Consider the following 20,894-nt stretch of genomic DNA (forward strand, 5'->3'; position numbering starts at 1 on the left):
CCCTCTGGAATATTATATCCCATGCCCTCTGGTCCTTTAATGTAGATGATGCTAGATCTTGCTTTATCCTTATTGTAGCTCCATAGTATTTGAATTCCTTTTTTCTAGCTGCTTGCAGTATTTTCTCCTTGACCTGGGAGTTCTGGAATTTGGCCATAATATTCTTGGAGGTTTTCCTTTTGGGATCTCTTTCAGGAGGTGATCAGTGGATTCTTTCAATTTCTATTTTGCCTTCTGCTTCTAGAATATCAGGGTAAGTTTCCCTGACAGTCTCTTGGAAGATGCTGTCTAAACTCTTATTTTGGTCATGGTTTTCAGGTAGTCCAATGATTTTCAAATGATCTCTCTTGGATCTATTTTCCAGGTCAACTGTTTTTCCAAGGAGATATTTCATAGTGCCCTCTTATTTTTTTATTCATTTGGATTTGCTTTACTGTGTCTTGCTTTCTCACAAAGTCACTAGCTTCCATTTGTTTAGTTCTAATTCTTAGGCAATTATTTTTGTCAGAGAGCTTTTGTATCTCCTTTTCCATTTGGCTTTTCAAGCTGTTGACTTTTTTCTCATGACTCTCCTGCATTGCTCTCATTTCTCTTTCCATTCTTTCTTCCACCTCTCTAAATCTTCCTTCTATCTCCCCTACTTTCTCTTCAAAGTCCTTTTTGAGCACTTCCATGGCCTGAGACCAATTCATATTCTTCTTGGAAGCTTTGGATGTAGGGGCCCTGAAGTTGCTATCCTCTTCTGAGGGTGTACCTCGATCTTCCTTGTTGCTAACTTTTTTTGCTTGCTCATCTTACCATCTTTTACTTGACTTTTAACTCCCTCTTACATTGGGGCCCTACTTCCAAGCTACTCTGTTGCAAGCTTCAGAAGGTCCCAGGTGTTTTGGTTTGAGGAAGGGAAGGTTTTTCTCTTGCCTGGCCTGTTCTCTTGCCTGGCCTGTTCTCTCGCCCAAAGATAACCTCAGGCCAATTTGCTAATTAACCAGCCAGCAGAGTGCTGTGGTGGTTAGCTCCAATGAGCCTGTGACCCTCCCCCACCTGGGCCTCCTGATGCTCAGGATTTCTTCCTGGTTCCCAGCCAAATTCCTCCTTAGGTCCTGCAGACACCCCTGTATTCTGTCCCTCCAAATCCCCCCCTGCCCCCTGGCCATCCATTCAGCCCTCTCACCAGACCATAGGCTTAGCTCCAGAAGATGCTGGTGCTGCAGCTGATTTGGAGGCCTGGGGGTAAGTTCCTCTGGTGCAGCGTGCCTGGGGTCTGTGTTGGAGTGATTGTGGGGTTGGACTCTGCATGAAGCCCAGCATGGCCCCCTTTAATCTGTCTTTGGTTGGAAGATAATCTCAGCCCATATTTTTGTGGGATTTTCTGCTCCAGGGGTTCTTTTATTGCTATTTTTGGGGAATTCTTTGAGTTTGTCAAATACTGTTACTACATTTATTTACTTCTGTGGTTTGTGTACCTAATCTTTTCCTCTGATCAACTGAAAAGAATGTGCATTGTTTTCTTTTCCCACTTAGTTTTCTCTTTCTCTATTAACTCTATCTTATAAAGGAAGCATTTCAGATCTCTTAATTTTTTTATTGTTAATTTTATTTATCACATTCTGATATCAGACTATTGAGGTCTAGCATTACTAATTTTTGTAAAATTCTCGTATTGTTATTCTTTTATGAATTCAACTGTCAAGTTGTTCCATGTATACAAATTGTGAATAGTTATATATTATTTATTTTTCTATTTTCTCTTATGTAATGTTCTTGTTTATTTCTTTTTTATCCTATTTTCATTCCATTAAAAAAAACTATTAGGATTGATTGAAGGACCTGGGGATATTTATCTGAACAAGACAAGATAAAATGGTAGCTGTGTTAAGCATTTCAGTTTGGAAAAGGGACCAGACTTGCTTTGTTTGGCTATAGAGGGCAGAACCAGGAACAACAAACATCAACAGCCCCAGCAGCAGCAACAGTAGCAATAGCAGCTAATATTTTTGCTAAACACTTTATATTTATCATTTCATTTCATTGTCTCAACAACCCTGGGAGATAGGTACTATTAGCTCTATTTTACAGATTAGGAAACTGATGCAAATAGAGGTTGCGACTTGCTCAGTATCACACAAATAAGAGTTTGAAGCTGGATTTGAACTCAGGTTTTCCTGACTCTAGGCCCTTTGCTCTTTCTACTGAACCACCTGGTTAAGAGGCAAATAGAAACTTGATGTGAGGAAAAACTTTTAGCAGAAGCTGAATGGACACCTTTCCCATATTATCATGAGGCTTCTTTTTATATATTTATTGGATTAGGGGCTATTGAAATCCCTTCCAACTCTCACATTTTGTGATTCTATGATTAATGCCACCTCATATAGCATTTTAGGCCTTTTGTTTTCTTGTACTTCCAGAGGCTGCGTATTATTACAAAAGGGGCTATGTATGGGCAGGCTAAATCTTATTCTTACATACTATGAGAAATTTTCTTTATCATGGCAAACTTGGGTCCTATTCAAACTTGTATTTCTTTCTATCTTCCAATGTTAAATAACCTTGTCTTTTGTCTTCTTAGAGTAGTGTGAAAAGACTATAAATTTTTCAGCATTACTCAGCTTGGATGAAGAGTTTTCCTATGGCACGCATTGTATCTATTGCTTGTTTCTATAAGAAATAAAATAATATGATGGCCCAAAAGAAAAATGCAGAATATTGAACAGTTCTTCAACAATTCATTTAGATTATTGTCAGAGGAACATTTATTGATCTTATCAGGAACCATGACAGTAGATCCTGTTACGTAGCTGAAAGTTCACCAGGCATGTCCTAAGCTTTGTTAAAAGGCAGTGAAACTATTCTTGCATTAGATTGGTCCAGTGAACTAAGACTTACACCACTAATATAACCATCCAGTTGACTAAGATATAGAAGGTGACCCCATAGGTAGTTAGGACTCCTCAGAATGGATGGGCTACACATTACTATGCAAGTCAACATGTTTGGGCAGCAGGGTCAGGAGAGCTATGTACAACTGAATCAATACTGTGTCCTTGCAGTGTATTCTTTCAATACCTTATTAAGTAAACCCCTTTTGCTATGTGTTATGTAATCTATAAGTGTTTCCTTTCATTCCAGTCTTGAGCCTGAACCACAAGACAAGCCAGAGTTGAACCCAGCACAGAACATTTGATGTAGTTTGCAGGATTTGGCCAGAATAAGTGGGAAAAGGATCATGTGAAGGGAAGAGAACCCAGGTGATTAGGTGGTCTAATACAGGGGTATGGAACTCTGTGACCATTGAATTTCTTACTGCTTAGGGGAAGTCCTCTTAATAGTTTTGGGTAGGTATCTCCACTGACTTGGTGAGATTAGTTCTCTGAGTGTCCAAGGAAGTTGATAGGGAGAATAAAAGTAATGCTTAGGCTAGAACCCTTGGTAATTGTGAAAACTCTCAAAAAGCTGTACTAACCGGGGACAGCTAGGTAGTGCAGTATAGAGCACTGGCCCAGGAGTCAGGAAGCCCTGAGTTCAAATCCGGCCTCGGACACTTTGACACAAACTAGCTGTGTGACCCTGGGCAAGTCGCTTAACCCCAATTGCCTGCCCTTCCCCCGCCCACCCAAAGCTGTACCATCAAGAGAAAGAAAACAAAAGTCACTCATCCTTGTCACCTTGCAATATGACTTCTAACTGTATCATTCAATTAAAACTGCTTTTTCAGAAGTTACCAGTAATCTCATAACTGATAAACCCAAAGGTCTTTTCTCAGTCTTAATCCTTTTTAACCACTCTGGAGCATTTGACACTGTTAACCAACTCTCCTTTTAAATACTCCTTTCTGGGCTTTTGTGACATTGCTTGTTCTTGGTTATCCTATTCCTGAATGGTGGCTCCACTCACTATAGGTATCCCTCAATTCTGTCCTGGACTTTCTTTACTCTTTTCTCCATATTATCTTACTTTGTGAACTAATCAGTTTCTATGGATTTAATTATCATCTCTATGCTGTTAATTTCCAGATCAATAAATCCAGCCCTGGTTCTAAATCCTCAGCTCCAGTACAATATTATTACTTACTTGATGGATATTTCAAACTGGATTTCCAGGTGACATCTGAAATTTAACATGTCAAGAACAGAGCTCACTACTTTTCTTTTTCTTAACTTCTCCATATCTATCAAGGGCATCACTGTCCCAGTAATCACAGGCTTGCAACCTAGGAGTTATTCTTGACTCCTCACTATCTCTCTTCCCTCTCTTCCCCACATATCCAAGCTATTGCCAAGGCCTATCTATTTTACTTCTATAACATCTCTTGTATATGCCATCCTGACTTCTGACCCTGCTAACACTCTGGTGCAAGCCCTTATCATTGCACACCAGGACTATTATTGCATCAGCCTGCTGGTGGGTCTGCTTGCTTCAAATCTCTTCCCACTCCAGTCCATCCTGCATTCAGCCACCAAAATGATTTTTCTAAAGCACAAGTCCAACCAAATTGGCCATTCTACTCAGCTTCCTGCCACCTCTTGCATCAAAATAAAAATTCTATTCAGCATTCAAAGCCTTTTAAAACTTAGCCCCCTTCTACCTTTGAAGTCTTATTACACCTTATTCCTTGACAGGTTGTTATTGTTGGTGGTCCTTAGTTCTTGAAGAGGACCATGACATTGGGGTGATATCATTACTTGCACTGAATTGGATTTAAGTGAGAGAGAGCTGTGCAAAGTCACCAACATCATTCTCTCATCCAGAGCCATCTGGGTCCAGTGACAAGGTTGGTCTGTATGTCTGTCTATGTATGTATGTATCTCTATCTCAGGACAACTAGAGTTGACCCTGAATGTTTAAGGCAATTGAAGTTAAAGTGACTTGCCCAGAGTCACACACCTAGTAAATATCTGAGGTTAAATTTGAACTCAGGTCCTCCCAACTTCAGGGCCAGTACTTTATCCACTGTACCACTTAGATGCCCTATCCATGACAGGTACTCTTTGATCAATAACAATGACCTTTTGGCTATTCCATAAACAAGATGCTCCATCTCTTACCTTGAGGCATTTCCCCTGGCTGTCCCCAATGCCTTGAATGGCTTCTCAACTATGCCTACTGACTTCCCTGACTTCTTTTAAGTCCCAAGTAAAATCCCATTTTTTACAGGAAGCCTGTCCCAACTCTTCTTAATTCTAGTGCCTTCTCTTTGTTAAATATTTTATATTTATCCCTTATATAGCTTACTTTGTACATATTTGTTATTTTCCCTATTAGATTGTGAGCTCCTCAAGAGCAGGGACTTTTGCCTCTTTTTGCATTATCCCCAGTACTTAGTACAGTTCCTTGCATGTAGCAGGTGATTAGTAGAAGTTTATTGACTAATATCACTCTCATCCAACATAACTAATCAATATCACTATATATCTCTCTTCATACCATTTCTGTCATCTAACTTCTTCTCTCTGTTTACATTTCTGCCTTAAGGCCTTCATCATTTTTTGACTAGACTATTGCATCAGCCTTCCAATTGGTTTTCCTGGTGTAAGTCTCTTCCAAAAATGATTTACCTTAACCCCAGGAATGCTACCCTTCTACTCAGTAATCTCTAGTGGCTTACTACCTCTAGGTTTAAATACAACTCTACTGTTCCACATTTAAAGCCCTTCACAATCTGATTCTGAGATGCTTTTAAAATCATAATAATATCTTATTATTTTCCAGTTACATGTAAAGATAGTGTTCAACATTTGTTTTCATAGGATTTTTAGTTCCAAAGTTTTCTTCTACCCTCCCTTCCCTCCCCTCTCCCCAAGACGGAAAGCAATCTGATATAAGTTATATTTGTACAATCACATTAAACATATTTCTGCATTAGTTATATTGTGAAAGAAGAATCAGAACACAAGGGGAAAACCTCAAAAAAGGAAAAAAAACAGCCAAAAAGTAGAAACAGTATTGTTCAATCTGGATTCAGAATCCACAGGTTTTTTCCCTGGATGTGGAGAACATTTTTTATCATGAGTTTTTTGAAATTGTTTTGGATCATTGCTCTGCTGAGAAGAGCGAAGTCTATCACAGTTGATCATCACACAATGTTGCTGTTACTGTGTACAATGTTCTCCTGGTTCTGCTCATCTCACTCAGCATCAATTCATATAAGTCTTTCCAGGTTTCTCTGAAATCCTCCTGCTCATCGTTTCTTACAGCACAATAGTATTCCAATTACATTTGTATACCACAACTTGTTTAGCCATTCCCCAGTTGATAGGCATCCCCTCGATTTCCAATTGGTTCTGATATACTTTTGTTTTTTGTCGAGGCAATTGGGGTTAAGTGCCTTTCCAAGGGTCACACAGCTAGTAAGTGTCAAGTGTCTGAGGCCGGATTTGAACTCAGGTACTCCTGAATCCAGGGCCAGTGCTTTACCCACTGTGCCACCCTAGCTGCTCCTGGTTCTGATATACTTTTACAGATTTATTATATATTACTCCCCTTCACACACCCTCTGTTCCAGTTAAGCTGCTCTTATACACATAGCATTCCATTTACCTTTGCACATGACTGAACTCCCTCCTTTTCTCTACTTCTTAGAATCCTCCCTTCCATTCAGCTTACATACCACAAAAAAGTTTTATTCATTTCCCCAGATACTAGTCTCCCCCCTCTCCTCTTACAATTGCCTTGTTTTTATTTTATGTATACTTTTATATGTACATGTTCTTCCCCAGAAAATTACAGCTCCTTTAGGATAGAGATTGTTTTATTTATATCTTTGTCTTTTCAGTGCTTACAACAGTAATTGATACCCAATAGGTGTTTTAATAAGCATTTGTTTATTGGCTTAAATTAAATAGATAAGAAAAACTAATAATTGGGACATGTAGGAGAATTTGCTTGCAGTTACAATGGTTTTCATAGGATCTAGCCAATGGGGCTATAGTAAAAGAGATTCATATAGGGTTAATGCTGTTTTGGGCATTTTGGACTTGCGTTGGAGATTAGATAGGAATTAGAGTACAGAAGATAACAGTGGAAAAAGGATTTTGCAGTAATAATGATTCCATTAGGAAGGGGAGAACAGTGATGCTGGGATGAATTTTCTTTTGACATCATTTGTTGGTCTCAAAAAACTTATAGTAGGGAGATTTGAAATGAACTGATTCCTCCTGATATGTTGGGTTGCAGACATGTAAGAGTTGCTTGTTGAACAGAAATCTCATCACCTTGAATGTAGTTGTGTATGAGTAAATCTTGTGACTTCTTTTAAAGGGACAAAATGCACTATTTCTTGGTATTCTATTCATAGGAGCTAGCAAACATTCCCTTTTGTCAAAATTACTTATTTTCATTCTGTTGGAATTTTGCTACTCGGAATATGAATATCTCATTACACACTGCTTAGTGCTATATTGATGTACAAATATCCCCAATGTGGGGGGCAGCTAGGTGGTGCAGTAGATAAAGCACTAGCCCTAGATTCAGGAGGACCTGAGTTCAAATTTGGATTTAGACATTTGACACTTACTAGCTGTGTGACCCTGGGCAAGTTGCTTAACCCTCATTGCGCTGTAAAACCAACCAGCCAACCAACCAAAAACAAAAACAAAAACCACAAAACAAATATACCCAATGTGTAAATAAATACTTTTTATTTTGCAGGGCAATGAGGGTTAGTTAAGTGACTTGCCCAGGGTCACACAGCTAGTTAGTATCAAGTGTCTGAGACTGGATTTGAACTCAGGTCCTCCTGAATCCAGGGCTGGTGCTTTATCCACTGCACTACCTAGCTGCCTCAAATAAATACTTTTTAAAGAATTTGTTTACTAAAGCATATTTCTTTACATTGACTCCTTCTCATTAGTTTCCCTGATTAACCTTGAGAGGTAGTTTATGGGAATACAAGTAGTATTACAAATAGTAATCTTTATGAAAATTATAAAATAGTCATCAAATATAAGCTCCAAAATAAAGTAATAAAAAGTATTGGGAACTTATGGTCATCCTGTGAATTAGTGGCAGGGCATAGTACTTTGTGGAGATAGAGAATCCTAATGCTTTTGAAGTTTGGTCCTGTTTTTTAGTATTTCCATTTTAGCTGGCAGTCCACTCTTGCAGTAAACTAAGAAAACAGTCCTTCTGCAAGTTGTCAGAAGTTTTAACAAGCCTTCATAGCATTTGTATCCTTTTTTATACATGAATGTGATACTTTGTAGAATAAGAGAGTATTTTCAGACATAACCAATGTGCATATTCATTATAAGGGCTTTCAGTGTGAATGTGTGTTTGTGTGTGTTTTCCTAATTCTGGGGTGTAAAAATAGGATAGGAATAGAGTAGCTAAAAAAGAAAACAAAAAAGAGAGTCATTGAAATACCTTTTAAGGGATATATACACATGCACTTATGTGTATTATATGCTTAAAAAGAAAAGTAAGCTGTACAGAAAGAGCTGCAGTTTTATGTGCAGTCTTCTTTTTCTGTTCTATGTGGAAATGCCCAGTTTATTTATGTTTAAAATAAAAACTGTTACTTTGATAATTTTGAATTCCATGAGAGAGTTGTAGGATTAGAGATTTAGATCTGGAAGATACTATAAATGAATAAATGGAAAGCATTTATTAAATGCTTACTATAATAATAATCATAATACTTACTATAATAATAATCATTTATATGGTGTTTAGTATGTGTTGACCACTCTGCTGAGAACTTTACATTTATTATCTCATTTGATTCTCATAACAGTCCTGTGAAGTAAGTGCCATTATCCTCATTTTACAGTTGAAATTGAGGAAGATATAGTGTTAGGTGACCTGCTTAGCATCACACAGCTAGTAAATGACTCAGACTGGATTTGAAGTCAGTTCTTCTTAACTCCAGGTTCTGGAAGTTATCTGTTAAATCACCTAGCTGCCTATATGCTCAGCAGAATGAAATAGAAATAGAAAAGCAAGACAAAAATTGCCTATAAGGAGCTTCCTATATTTTATTAAATTTTTTTCAATATTTAGAATTTTATTTTCCCAAATTACAGGTAAAATACACATTTTAACATCAGTTTTTTTAAAACTTTGTGCTCCAAATTCTCTTCCTCCCTTTCCTCCCACAGCTCTCAAGAATGTAAGCAATTCAATATAAACTATACTTGAGCAGTCCTACAAAACATTTCCACATTAGCCAGATTGTGAAAGAAAATAGACAAAAACAAAACTTCAGATAAAGGAATTAATAAAAAAAAATGCTTCAATCTGTATTAAGATAGCATCAGTTCTTTCTCTGTAGATGGACTGCATTTTTCATAAGTCCTTCAGAGTTGTCTTGGATCATTGCATTGCTGAAAATAACCAAGTCATTCACAGAAGATCATCTTACAATATTGCTGTTATTTTGTATACAGTACATTTCACTTTGCATCAGCTCATGTAAGTCTTTCTAGGTTTTTCTGTTGCATCCTGCCCATAATTTTTTATAGTAAACTACATTTATATAGTACTTTAAAGAGAGGTTTCCTTCCAATAAACCCACGAGGTTGATTATTGCAACAATAGTAATAGATAACATTTATATAGTACCTTATACCTGACAAAGAATTTTCTTCATAATAGCCCAGCAAAGTACCATACATTTTGTCATCATCACCAATCATCATCCATCATCCTCAATCAATCCTCCTCGTCCTCAATCAGTCTTTATCTTTATCTAATCATCATCAATCACCATCATCTTACCTCTTGCCTCTGCTTCAAATTTTTTCAGTTACTATTGTTAACTGTTTCCCCCCATCCTATTCCCTTCCCATGATATTTACTCTATTTTCTATCTTCTTTTACTTTTTCTCTCCTCAAAAGTGTTTTGCTTCTGACTACCCCCTCCCACACTCTGCCCTCCTTTCACTCCTCCCTTCTTATCCCCTTCCACTCCTACTTTCCTTAGAGGTTAGATAGATTACTCCACCCAACTGAGTGTGTATGTTGTTCCCTCCCTGAGACAACTTTGATGAGAGCAAGGTCTTTGAGCTAATTCTGATAAGTGTAAGGCTCATTCACTGCCCCAATCCTCCCCCATCTCTACCCCCTACTCTATAAGCCCTTTCCTACTTCTTTCATGTGAGATTTCACCCCATTTTACCTCTTCCCTTCCCCCTTCCCCAGTACAATCCTCTCCCTCCTTAATTTTATCTTAAAGATGTCATCATGGGGCACTAGGTGACACAGTGGACAAAGCACCCACCCTGGACCCAGGAGGATCTGAGCCCAAATCTGGCCTCAGACACAAAACACTTACCAACTCCATGACCCCAGGCATGCTACCCAGCCCTGACCACCACACACAAAAAAAGATAAAAACCAAATGTGTTACAGATATCATTCCTTCATAATAATTTCCTACCTGTGCCCTCTGTCTAAATTTATTACTATCATCCGCTCTAATACTGAGAAAGTTCTTATGAGTTAGAAGTATCATCTTTCCATGTAGGAATGTCTTTTAATATTCCTCATAGTTTCTTTTCCCTGTTTACCTTTTTATGCTTCTCTAGGGTCTTATATTTGAAAGTCAAATTTTCTATTCAGTTCAGGTTTTTTTATCACTAATGCCTGAAAGTCCTCTTTTTCATTGAAGTCCCACTTTTTCCCCTTAAAGATTATACTCAGTTTTGCTGGGTAGGTGATTTTTGCTTATAATCCCAGTTCCTTTGCCTTCGGGAATATCATATTCCATGCCCTCTGATCCTTTGATGGAGAAGCTGATAGATCTTGTTCTTTCCTGACTGTGGCTCCACCATACTTGAATTGTTTGTTTCTTGCTGCTTGCAATATTTTCTCCTTGAACTGGGAGCTATGGAATTTGGCTATGATATTCCTGGAAGCTTTCCTTTTGGGATCTCTTTTAGGAGGTGATTGGTGGATTCTTTCAATTTCAATTTTACCTCCTGCTTCTAGAACATCAGGGCAATTTTCCCTAACAGTCTCTTGGAAGATGATGTCTAAGCTCTTTTTTTTGATCATAGTTTTCAGGTAGTCCAATAATTTTCAAATTACCTCTCCTGGATCTATTTTCCAGGTCAGCTGTTTTTCAAAGAAGATATTTCACATTTCCCTCTGTTTTTTTTTTTTATTCATTTGGATTTGTTTTATTGTGTCTTGTTTCTCATAAAGTCACTAGCTTCCATTTGTTCAATCCTAATTCTGATGAGGCAATTATTTTCTAAAGAGAGCTTTTCCATTTGGCTTTTCAAATTGTTGACTTTTTTCATGACTTTCCTGCATCACTCTCATTTTTATCTCTACCTCTCTTTCTCTTCAAAGTCCTTTTTGAGTACTTCTATGGCCTGAGACTAATTCATATTTTTCTTGGAAACTTTGGATGTAGGAGCCCTGATGTTGCTATCCTCTTCTGAGGGTGCATCTCAATCTTCCCTGTCACTAAAGAAACTTTCCATGGTCCGCATCTTTCTCTGTCTGCTCATTTTGCCTGCCTATTTCTTGACTTTTAACTCCTTAAAGTAGGGCACTGCCTCCAGGATGCACTGTCCAAAGATTTAGGGGGTCCAAGGTGGTACAATCTAAGGAGGGGCAGGTTCTTCACTTGCCTGTCCTGTGCTCTGGTCTGTAAATAACCCCAACTTACTATTCAACCAGGCAATAACATTTCGTTTGCTATGGTTGATAGCTCTAGTGAACCTGTGTCCCTTCCTCACCTGGGACCACCACTCAAGATTGTTTCCTGGTTCTCAGCTAGGGTAGAACAACTGAATTCCACCTCAGCTCCAGCAGAGGTCCCTGCACCCCCTCTCCCCTCAACTGGCCAACTGCTCAACCCTTTCACCATACCATGAAGTTCCAGAAGATGCTGGTGCTACAACTAATTCAGAGGCTCCAGGCATAAATTTTTCTGGTACAGCTGACTTCTCAAATCAAAATGCACTTCTCAAACCACTATTCCCTCGTGTCTTATCTCTCCCTTTTAAAATATAGGAATGGGGGGGGGATCCAAGATGGCAGTGGAAAGGCAGTAACCTCTCCAAGCTTCTGACACAATCACTCCCAAAAACTCCAAATAGTGCCATGGGACAATTCCTGGAGCAGAAGAACCCACAGGGGGAGAGGCTGAGATCATTTTCCAGTAAGGAACAGCTCAGTTTAGAGTTTGAGAAGTCACAGGGATAGTCAGTGAAATGATAAAGAAATCAATTAATACACCCTTTCCAGAAGCACTGATATACAAAGTAGAAATCAAAGATGGGCATATATAATCTATGTGGGAGTAGTTCAGATGGCTAGGAAAAAGCTGAAGTAGACGGTCAGATGGAATGTGATGCATAGTCAGGGTTTTTTTCCTTCACAGAATGGGCCATATATGTTTTCATTGGCTGACTCTCCAGTCAACAAAGTATATGGCTCCAGGGTGAAGCTTCCAAAGATGAATGGATTAAATCATCTAGGGCAGGTCTCAGAAAGTTTAGTGGTCAGCAGGGTGGATGGAAGGTGATGGCCAGGGTGGATGATAAACAGATAGGTGATGAAGCATGGTCTGGGGCTAGATAAATATAGTGGGTTATGTGCATTTATATTAGCTAGCACACCAGTCACAATAGCAGAGCCCTAAGGTGATATTTCCATATCTGAGTAGATTGTCACCCAGGACATACATGTTGAGGGATCATTGGCAAGAGGGTGGGGGGGATGTGACTGGTTAGGATGTAAAACATAGTGTGGGGTCTGGGGCTGGCTAAATACAAATTGGCCATATGTATTTGCACCATCAGAATCAGGGCTCTGGGATTAGTCTAACCTTCATATTTTACACTTGAAGAAACTGGATCTTATAGAAGTTAAGTGCTTTGCACAGTTACATAAATAGGAAGTAATGGTAATGTAATTTGAACCAATGTCTTTTGATCCAAATCAAGTAATTTCCCCACTACACCACCAGTCACTGCCTATAAAAAGTTCATATATGGCACAAAAGAACAGTTACATAAACACAGTCAAAGTATTGGCTTAAAAAACCCTATGGGGCAGCTAGGTGGCACAGTGGATAAAGCAGGAGGACCTGAGTTCAAATCCGACCTCAGACACTTAACACTTACTAGCTGTGTGACCCTGGGAAAGTCACTTAACCCTCATTGCCCCACAAAAACAAACAAACAAAAAACCAAACTCTGTTAACAGTCTTATTTTCCTGTTTGTGTTTTTTAACTTCAGGCTTAGAAATCAGAAAAGAGAGAATAAAGAAAACACATAGGGAAGAAAAAGATTTCTATTACATTAATTGCTTCCCCCCCTCGCTTCTCTCAGCAAAAAATGTCTACATTTAAATATTTTTGTTAAATATGTGACTTTTATTTTTCTTTGGTCCTTATATAGTGGTGAGCTTTCCTTCAGATCAGAAGAATGACAGTGTGTAAGCTGTTTAAACTTCTTCTCTGGAAAAATTATATCTTAAAGGTAGGTATATGATGCATTGGTCAAAAAATGTGGGACTTTGGGAGAGACTAGCCATTTAAAAGAATTTTTGAAAAAGTTGCTCAAAGAAAATAAAAACCACCTGATTAGTAAATTTACACTTTTCTACAATCGGTGGTATCATATATATATGTATTTGTATATAATTACCTAATTTTTAAAGAAAAATTTTTTTAATGTGAGTTCAATTTATTACAGAAAAGATCATTGGAGTCCTTCCAAGTGACATTTAATTTTGGCTTTGTTTTGGTTTAACATGGAATTTTTCATTTTTCTTTTAGAAGCGCATGTTTTTATCAAGCCTCTTAGAAATCATATTGCCATTGCTGTTTTCTGGAGTTTTAATTTCACTTCGTTTGAAGAACAAACCAGTACATAAGGAATCTGTAAGATACGGACCTTTATACATTGATGAGCTTCCCGAAATATTGAGTACCAATTTTCCATCAGATTTCTTGTCTATATTTTATATGCCTCCTGAGAGTGATGTTGTGAAGAATATTGCTGAGAAAGTGGCAGAGTCCTTCCAGTTTGGTTTAAGAGGTAAGACTTTGGGGAGGAAAAGAACTTTTTTGTAAAATATTTAAAATTTGTTTTCTAATTTTTAAATGTGATTTATGCTAGACCTATAATCTGATATAAGGTTCTAATCTCATTACCTCAAATATATATGTGTGTTTGTACATATATGAATTATGAAGTGGAAAATATAGAAATAAAATTAAACTAAAATAATTTTGAAATCTTGAGATAAAACAATGGAATATGTGATAAAGCTAGCATGCAATTATCAATATAATAATTTATTAGTAATAATTAGAAATTAGTTCTGTTTTATTAGTAGCACTTCACAGGCTATATATGAAATCTTCATATATGTGATTCCCAAAATTGTGAAGGGAAAATAATTCTGGTACAAAAGTTACTTTATATATTTATTGTTTGAAAAATACAATGAATTTTCTCATGGGGGAAAGCCTATTTAAATGGCTAGATGTTTCAGGTTAGTTTATAGAATATTAATCCTTAATAACAAATTTTGTTGTCAGTTATAGAAGACTATTAATACTAAGACAACTGCTCACAATTACATTGTACCCACAATATGCACCATGCCTTCTTTACATTAGGCCTGTGAGTGGTACAGTACAAGTGCTAGACTCTTGTCATCTCCATGTAGTCAGGAAGAAAACCAGCCTCAGATAAGTAAAGGGACATGACTAGTAAGTGGCATAGGCAGGACTTAATTTCAGGCCTTCTGACTCTAAACACAGGCTATTCCTGCTGTACTAATCATCATATTTCACTGGATTGCTGTGGGAACATATTTTTGAGTTCAAACTTACTATGGGAAGAAACATTTTTTCTCTATCTCTGGCAATGATATCAGGGAGTCCTTGAGTGCTAAGAAATACTAGCTGAGTGATAATACTAATAGGTAGATTGGTAGCTTATTAAAAGAGTGTTAATGTATTGATTATAAACTAGATAGAAGTGTGCTGGTAGGCTGAGGGAGTCTTTCTTCAGACTTTTCTTTTTCTTTTTACATTTTTATTGATATTTTTTTGGTTTTTTTTGTTTTTATATCACCAGCATTTCCCAATATATTTCTCTTCCTCCTACCAAAGAGTCATCTATTATAACAAAAAACAAAAATTAGAAAAAAATCACAATTCAGAAAATAAACTAAGTTCAACATTATATGTAGTGTTCCACACCCATAAATCCCTACCTCAGCAAAGAAGGAAAGGAAGCATATTAGTGTATTCCTAACTCTCTTCTTAGCTATTAAAGCTAAAAATTTCATTTGATTTGGGCAATGGTCTTTCCATTTATTTTGTTCTAGCCATTGACTGGTTTTACTTAGTTTACTTTGTATTAGGTCATATCTATTTTTTCATGTTTCTCTCTCTGTATTATCATAGTCAATCCACAAACATTTGTTAAGTGCTTTCAAGCCCTGGGAGTGCAGATACCATATGGTACTTTGTCAGGTATAAGGTACTATATAAATGTTATCTATTACTATTGTTGGCATTAATCAAGCTCATGGGTTTATTGTAAGGAAATTTCTCTTTAAAATACCATATAAATGTAGTTTATTATAAAAAATGATGAGCAGGTTGCTATCAGAAAAACCTGGAAAGACCTACATGAGCTGATGCAAAGTGAAATGTACTGTATACAAAATAACAGCAATATTGTAAGATGGCTGTAAATAACTTAGTTATTTTCAACAATGCAATGATCTAAGACAACTCTGAAGGACTTAAGAAAAATGCAATCCATCTACAGAGAAATAACTGATGCTATCTGAATACAGGCATTGTAATATAATCAATTTGTTCAGAAGGTGTATATGCTAAAGGACACCCTCCATAAGTTTTAGCATGGAAGGCATGTTGATTATAAGTCTGACAGGTGGAACAAGAAGCACACACTCTAAAGGCTACATTGGTAACTCCAGGGGCAATCCAAGCCTTTTTTACTGAGTCCCCAATACCTTGTGTGCCAAAGTGTCCTTTCTTGTGAATAGATAGGCATACCTGGTGGTAGAAACTCCAGTGGAGAAGCAGCTTTCCCTCCAAAGTCACCCAGACTCTGTTGATCAGTTTTGCCTTGAATTTCTTTTTCCACTTGTCTACTTTGGACTTATCATAAGTAAGAGAAATAGAGACATCATCAGAAGAGGAGAGGTTAAATACATGTTCAGGGGCTTCCAAAGCATCAAGCTTGGCAGCAGCATCAGCTCGTGTGTTCCCTTCTGAGACAGGGTCATTCTTTCCTGTATGGGTAGGACAATGAACAACAGCTAGAGCAGAGGGAAACTTTAAGGCAGATAGATCCTTAATAGATTCTCCATTAGCAATGACTTTGCAAGCAGAGGTTAAAATCCTCTCTGCAGCCATAACATTCCCATAGCATGGCAGATACTAAATAAATATGTGGAATCAGTGTACACAGCAGCATTTTTTACTCTGGCTCAGTGACAGGTTTGTGTAAGAGCCACAAGTTTGGCAGCTTGTGCACTAAGATGGGAGGACAGAGAAGTTGCCTAGACAGTATCATAATCAGAAACTACAGCAGCACCTGTATAGTGGATTCCCTCATATATAAAAGAGGATCCATCACTATAGAAAATAAAATCAGGGTTCTCTAAAGGTGTGTCAAAAAGACCATGATGAGGTCTCTCAGCTATGTCAGCTAGGGAGGTATCGTCATGCAAAGGTTCTCCTTAGAATGGCAAGTCAGGAAGCAATGTTGCTGGGTTAAGGACTGTACAACTCTTTAAAGTTGATTCTCTCATTTCCTAGCAGGGTTACTTCATATGTAGTGAGCCTTTGATCTGAGAAAGCCTGTGTCCTATGATGCAGTAAGAGAGCCTCAACTTCATGAGGGCACTGCATGATTAGAGGGTTACCTAACCCTAGATCAGAGGCTTTTTCTAACAGGAAAGAAGTGGCAGCCACAACCTGCAGGCAGGGTGGTGCTCCAGCAGCTACAGAGTCAAGTTGGGCAGAATAATAGGCTACTGGGCGCTGGAGAAGTCACAATTTTTGAGTCAGGACCACAGAAGCCACTCCTCTCTTCATGTACAAAAAGAGTAAAAGACTTACTGTAGTCTGGGAGTCCTAGTGCAGGTGCTGATAACAAGGCCTGTTTTAATTCTGATATAGCTGAAAGATGCTGGGGATCCAGCTGTAAAGATTCTAGGACAAAATTTTTGGTTAGAGATAGAAGAGGCTTAGTAATTTCACCAAAAGAGGATATCCATTGTCTGCAATACCCAGCTACTCCCAGAATAGCCGTTAGCTGCTTGTTAGTAGAGGGAGCAGAGAGTTGTTGAATAGTCTGGACACGCTTGGGAAAGATGGATCACATGCCAGCAGCCAAAACAAAACCCAAATATTTCACCTGAGATAGGCCCCATTTTACCTTTGACTTGGAGACCTTGTTGCCTCTCTGGTGCAGCTCAAGCAACAAATGGCGGCTGTCTTCCTGGCAAATCTTAGCATTGAGTGCAGCCAGGAGTAAGTCATCTACATATTGGATTAAAGTGGAACCTTTCAAAGTAATGGAGGCTAAATCCTGCTGCAAAATTTGAGAGAATAGTGTGGGATTGTCAACAAACTCCTGTGGGAGTCTGGCCCAAGTCTACTGTTTATTTTTCCGGGTGAAGGCAAACAAGTATTGAGAATCCTGATGTACTGGTATTGAAGAGAAAGCAGAACAGAGATCTACCACTGTGAAGCATGTTGCCTCACATGAGATTGAGGAAATGATAGTAGAAGGGTTGGGCACTATCAGATGTCTAGGTGCAACATAAGAATTAATTGCTCCCAGATCTTGTACAAAATAATAAACAGGTTTGCCATCTGGCCCAGGCTTAGGCTTCTTAACTGGAAGAATGGGAGTATTACACGGGGAATGATGGCATGGGACAAGAATACCTTGGTTTTTCAATGCCTCAATTATAAGTACAATTCCCTCAGTGGCTTCCCTAGATAAGGGATATTGTGGAATGAATGGTGGTGGGCCACCTTTGGTCTTAATGGTAACAGGCACAGCATATTTAAGGAGACCTACATCAGAAGAGGAAGAAGCCCACAGGGACTCAGGAGTTTCAGAAGGGATTTCAAACATATCCCTTACTGTTTCCTGAGTGTCTGTGATCAAAATTGGCAGCAAGTGGACAGTGTCCTCTGGTAATTCCAGGGAGATGCCACCATCTGGAGAATAAGATAAGGTTGCTCTAAGTTTAAAAAGAAGGTCACAACCTTATAGATTTGCAGGAGAGTCGGGCATAAGTAGAATTGAATGTTCTACTGTTAATGGGCCCATAGATACTATGTGACTACATTTAGAGATCCAATAGATGTACATTCAGGGTCAGGTTTGCTCACGAGGACTGATCTTGAGGCTCCTATATCTAATAAACTATCATAATAAGTGTCCCTAACCCTAAGGGTTGCATGGGGTTTGTTATTCTGGGGAGGTGAATGGACTGGCACAAGAGGGCTAAAGATCTTGGGGTCTGGAAAGGTAAAGTCTTCAGATTCCACCGTCCTTTCCCCTCCCCTGAACCATCAGTCCTCTGTACCTCTCTGAAAGGATATATAACTTTTTTGATTCTGCCCCTCTGTACCTCTTTGAGAGGATTTATAACTGTTCTGTTTCTGCCCCCTGAAGGGGTTTCTAAATTAACCAGTCATCATCTGTCTAAGTTCCCTTTGCCTTATTCTATAGTCCTACATCATGTGTCCCTGTCTATTACAGGATTAGCAAAATCTAGGAGGTCGATAGCGATTCTCAACTGCCTGACCTCACTGCCTCATGGTTTCCTGTAATGGAGCCAAAATGCTCTGTCTGTCCCTCTCTTCCCTCTCCTTTCCTTCATAAATATATGTTGCTATTTCTCAAATTTTATCAGTACTCAGGGCATTCCAACCTGGACACTGCCTTTCAAAATATTTCCGTATTTCTGGCAAGAATTGGTGAACAAAATGATTAGAATTAAAACGTGCATCTCTAGAATCTAATGGGTCTAATTTAGTATATTGTTTGGCACTCTTACACAAGCTATCATAGAATCTATTAGGTCTTTCATTAGGTTCCTGAATAGTATCTATAATTTTTTTTTGATAAAAGTATTTTATTATTTTCCATTTACATGTAGAGATAGTTTTTAATATTTGTTTATATAAGATTTCAGATTTCAAATTTTTCTCCCTCCCTCCCCAATATCTATAAATTTTTTCCAGTTATAGTCTTCCTAGCACAGGATTCCATTGCCTTTAGCAATGTTTACCTTGCTTCCTGCAACTTATCAAAATGCTCAGGGATATGGGGGTCCCAGTTAGGGTCTTCTAAAGGCCATTGAATAGCAGCTTTTCCTGATGTTTCTGAGGAGTTTGCTGCAGCTACTATATCAGCTCTTTCCCCTGGGGATAATATCGTTTCCATGAGATAAGTAACATTACCCCAAGTGGGCTGATATCCTCTGAAAATTGCCCTAAACTGGCTGATAACTGTTGTGGGATCCTCATCAAATTTAGGAATATCTTGTTTCCATGAACTCAAATCTTTGGGCCCAAAGGGTATGTATTGTCTGAGCCTCACTACAGTACCCTTTCAATCATAGGTGAGGATCTCTTTAAGGGGAAGAATTTTGAGCTTTACTGTCTCCTCTAAAAGTGAATTTTCTTCTGCAGCTGGCATAGAGGAAATAGAGAGAGAGGGGATAGAAGTTGGGCCATTTGGCATTCTAGCCTGAGAAATGGGCTCAGATTCAAACTCAGGCTTGGATCCCCCTTCTCTTGTATCCCCTTTGGTCAGCTCCTTGCTGAACTTCCAGAGTTCCCAATAAGTTAAATCTTTGGGGGACTTAAGGTACAGGAATAATTGCGAATCTTTCTTTCTTTCTTTTTTTTTTTTTTGGTGAGGCAATTGGGGTTAAGTGACTTGCCCAGGGTGACACAGCTAGTAAGTGTTAAGTGTCTGAGGCCGGATTTGAACTCAGGTCCTCCTGGAATCCAGGGCCGGTGCTCTATCCACTGCACCACCTAGCTGCCCAATTGCAAATCTCTCAACATTAGGGGATCAAAAGATATGGACTCTGGCCACTGGTCTTCTAATAAGCTAAAATATTTTTTATGCCACTTAAAACACAGTTTGATAAACTTTCTTTTTTTCATGCCTGGCTGAATTGGTAGCTTATATGAATCCCATTCTGTGAGTATCCTTTCTAGGGGAGACCCCTGTATTATATAGTAGGGTTTGGTGTTTTTTAGTCCCCATGGTATTTTTAGTCCCCATATTGCAATTATAAATATGCCATAGTAAAACATAAAGATAAATAAAATTAAAAATCAAAATAGAAAACCCCCCAAAATGAAGCATTAACATGATCTTATCTCCATTTGTTTGATTAAGCAGACTAAAGTTAGAAAAAAAGGGTACTTAGGAGCTACTTAGATACTTTGAAAATTTAATGGGACAGGCACATGAAAATCAGAGAAAATTTCTTACCCAACTTCTTTTGCAAAGAAGATCAGAAGATTGAGAGGTTTGGCACCCCCATTCGTGGTCACCAACTGTGATGTGTAAAATCTAATGTGTGGTTACCTTATTCCTGTCCCAAGTGTAGGAAAAATTAGCTAGGGTTTACTTATAAATTAGAAGCTTTAGCACTAGTTTGGGGCATTAAGCATTTATTAAAGCATACCAGGTATTAGTAAAATTCTTAGTAAAAGAGAACAGCTGGGTCAGAAAGTTAAGAAAAGGCCTATCTAGCCTAGAGTTCCAGCCTCTCTTGGTTATTCCTCAAGTCCTTCACCACTAGCCTGTTTGAGAGATGAACTGCCATTGCAGCTTCCTCTGAGTCTGGAGGAGAGGCCATCCTTACACACTACTTCAAGCTAATTGACTAATATCACCCAAAT

The 20,894-nt window shown here is 38.3% G+C and overlaps 1 protein-coding gene across 1 annotated transcript in view; it reads left to right on the forward strand.

The window, feature by feature from the left end:
• Positions 1-13,380: 13,380 nt before the first annotated feature.
• The window catches only part of LOC122753085 (phospholipid-transporting ATPase ABCA3-like), a 265,236-nt gene continuing 257,722 nt past the window's right edge, over positions 13,381-20,894 (forward strand). The window contains exons 1-2 of the mRNA XM_044000190.1: positions 13,381-13,434; positions 13,734-13,995. Coding sequence (XP_043856125.1) covers positions 13,381-13,434; positions 13,734-13,995 — 316 coding nt within the window. The remainder of the gene's footprint in view (positions 13,435-13,733; positions 13,996-20,894) is intronic.

This window comes from Dromiciops gliroides, chromosome 1 (assembly GCF_019393635.1).
Source record: "Dromiciops gliroides isolate mDroGli1 chromosome 1, mDroGli1.pri, whole genome shotgun sequence".
Lineage (NCBI taxonomy): Eukaryota > Metazoa > Chordata > Mammalia > Microbiotheria > Microbiotheriidae > Dromiciops > Dromiciops gliroides.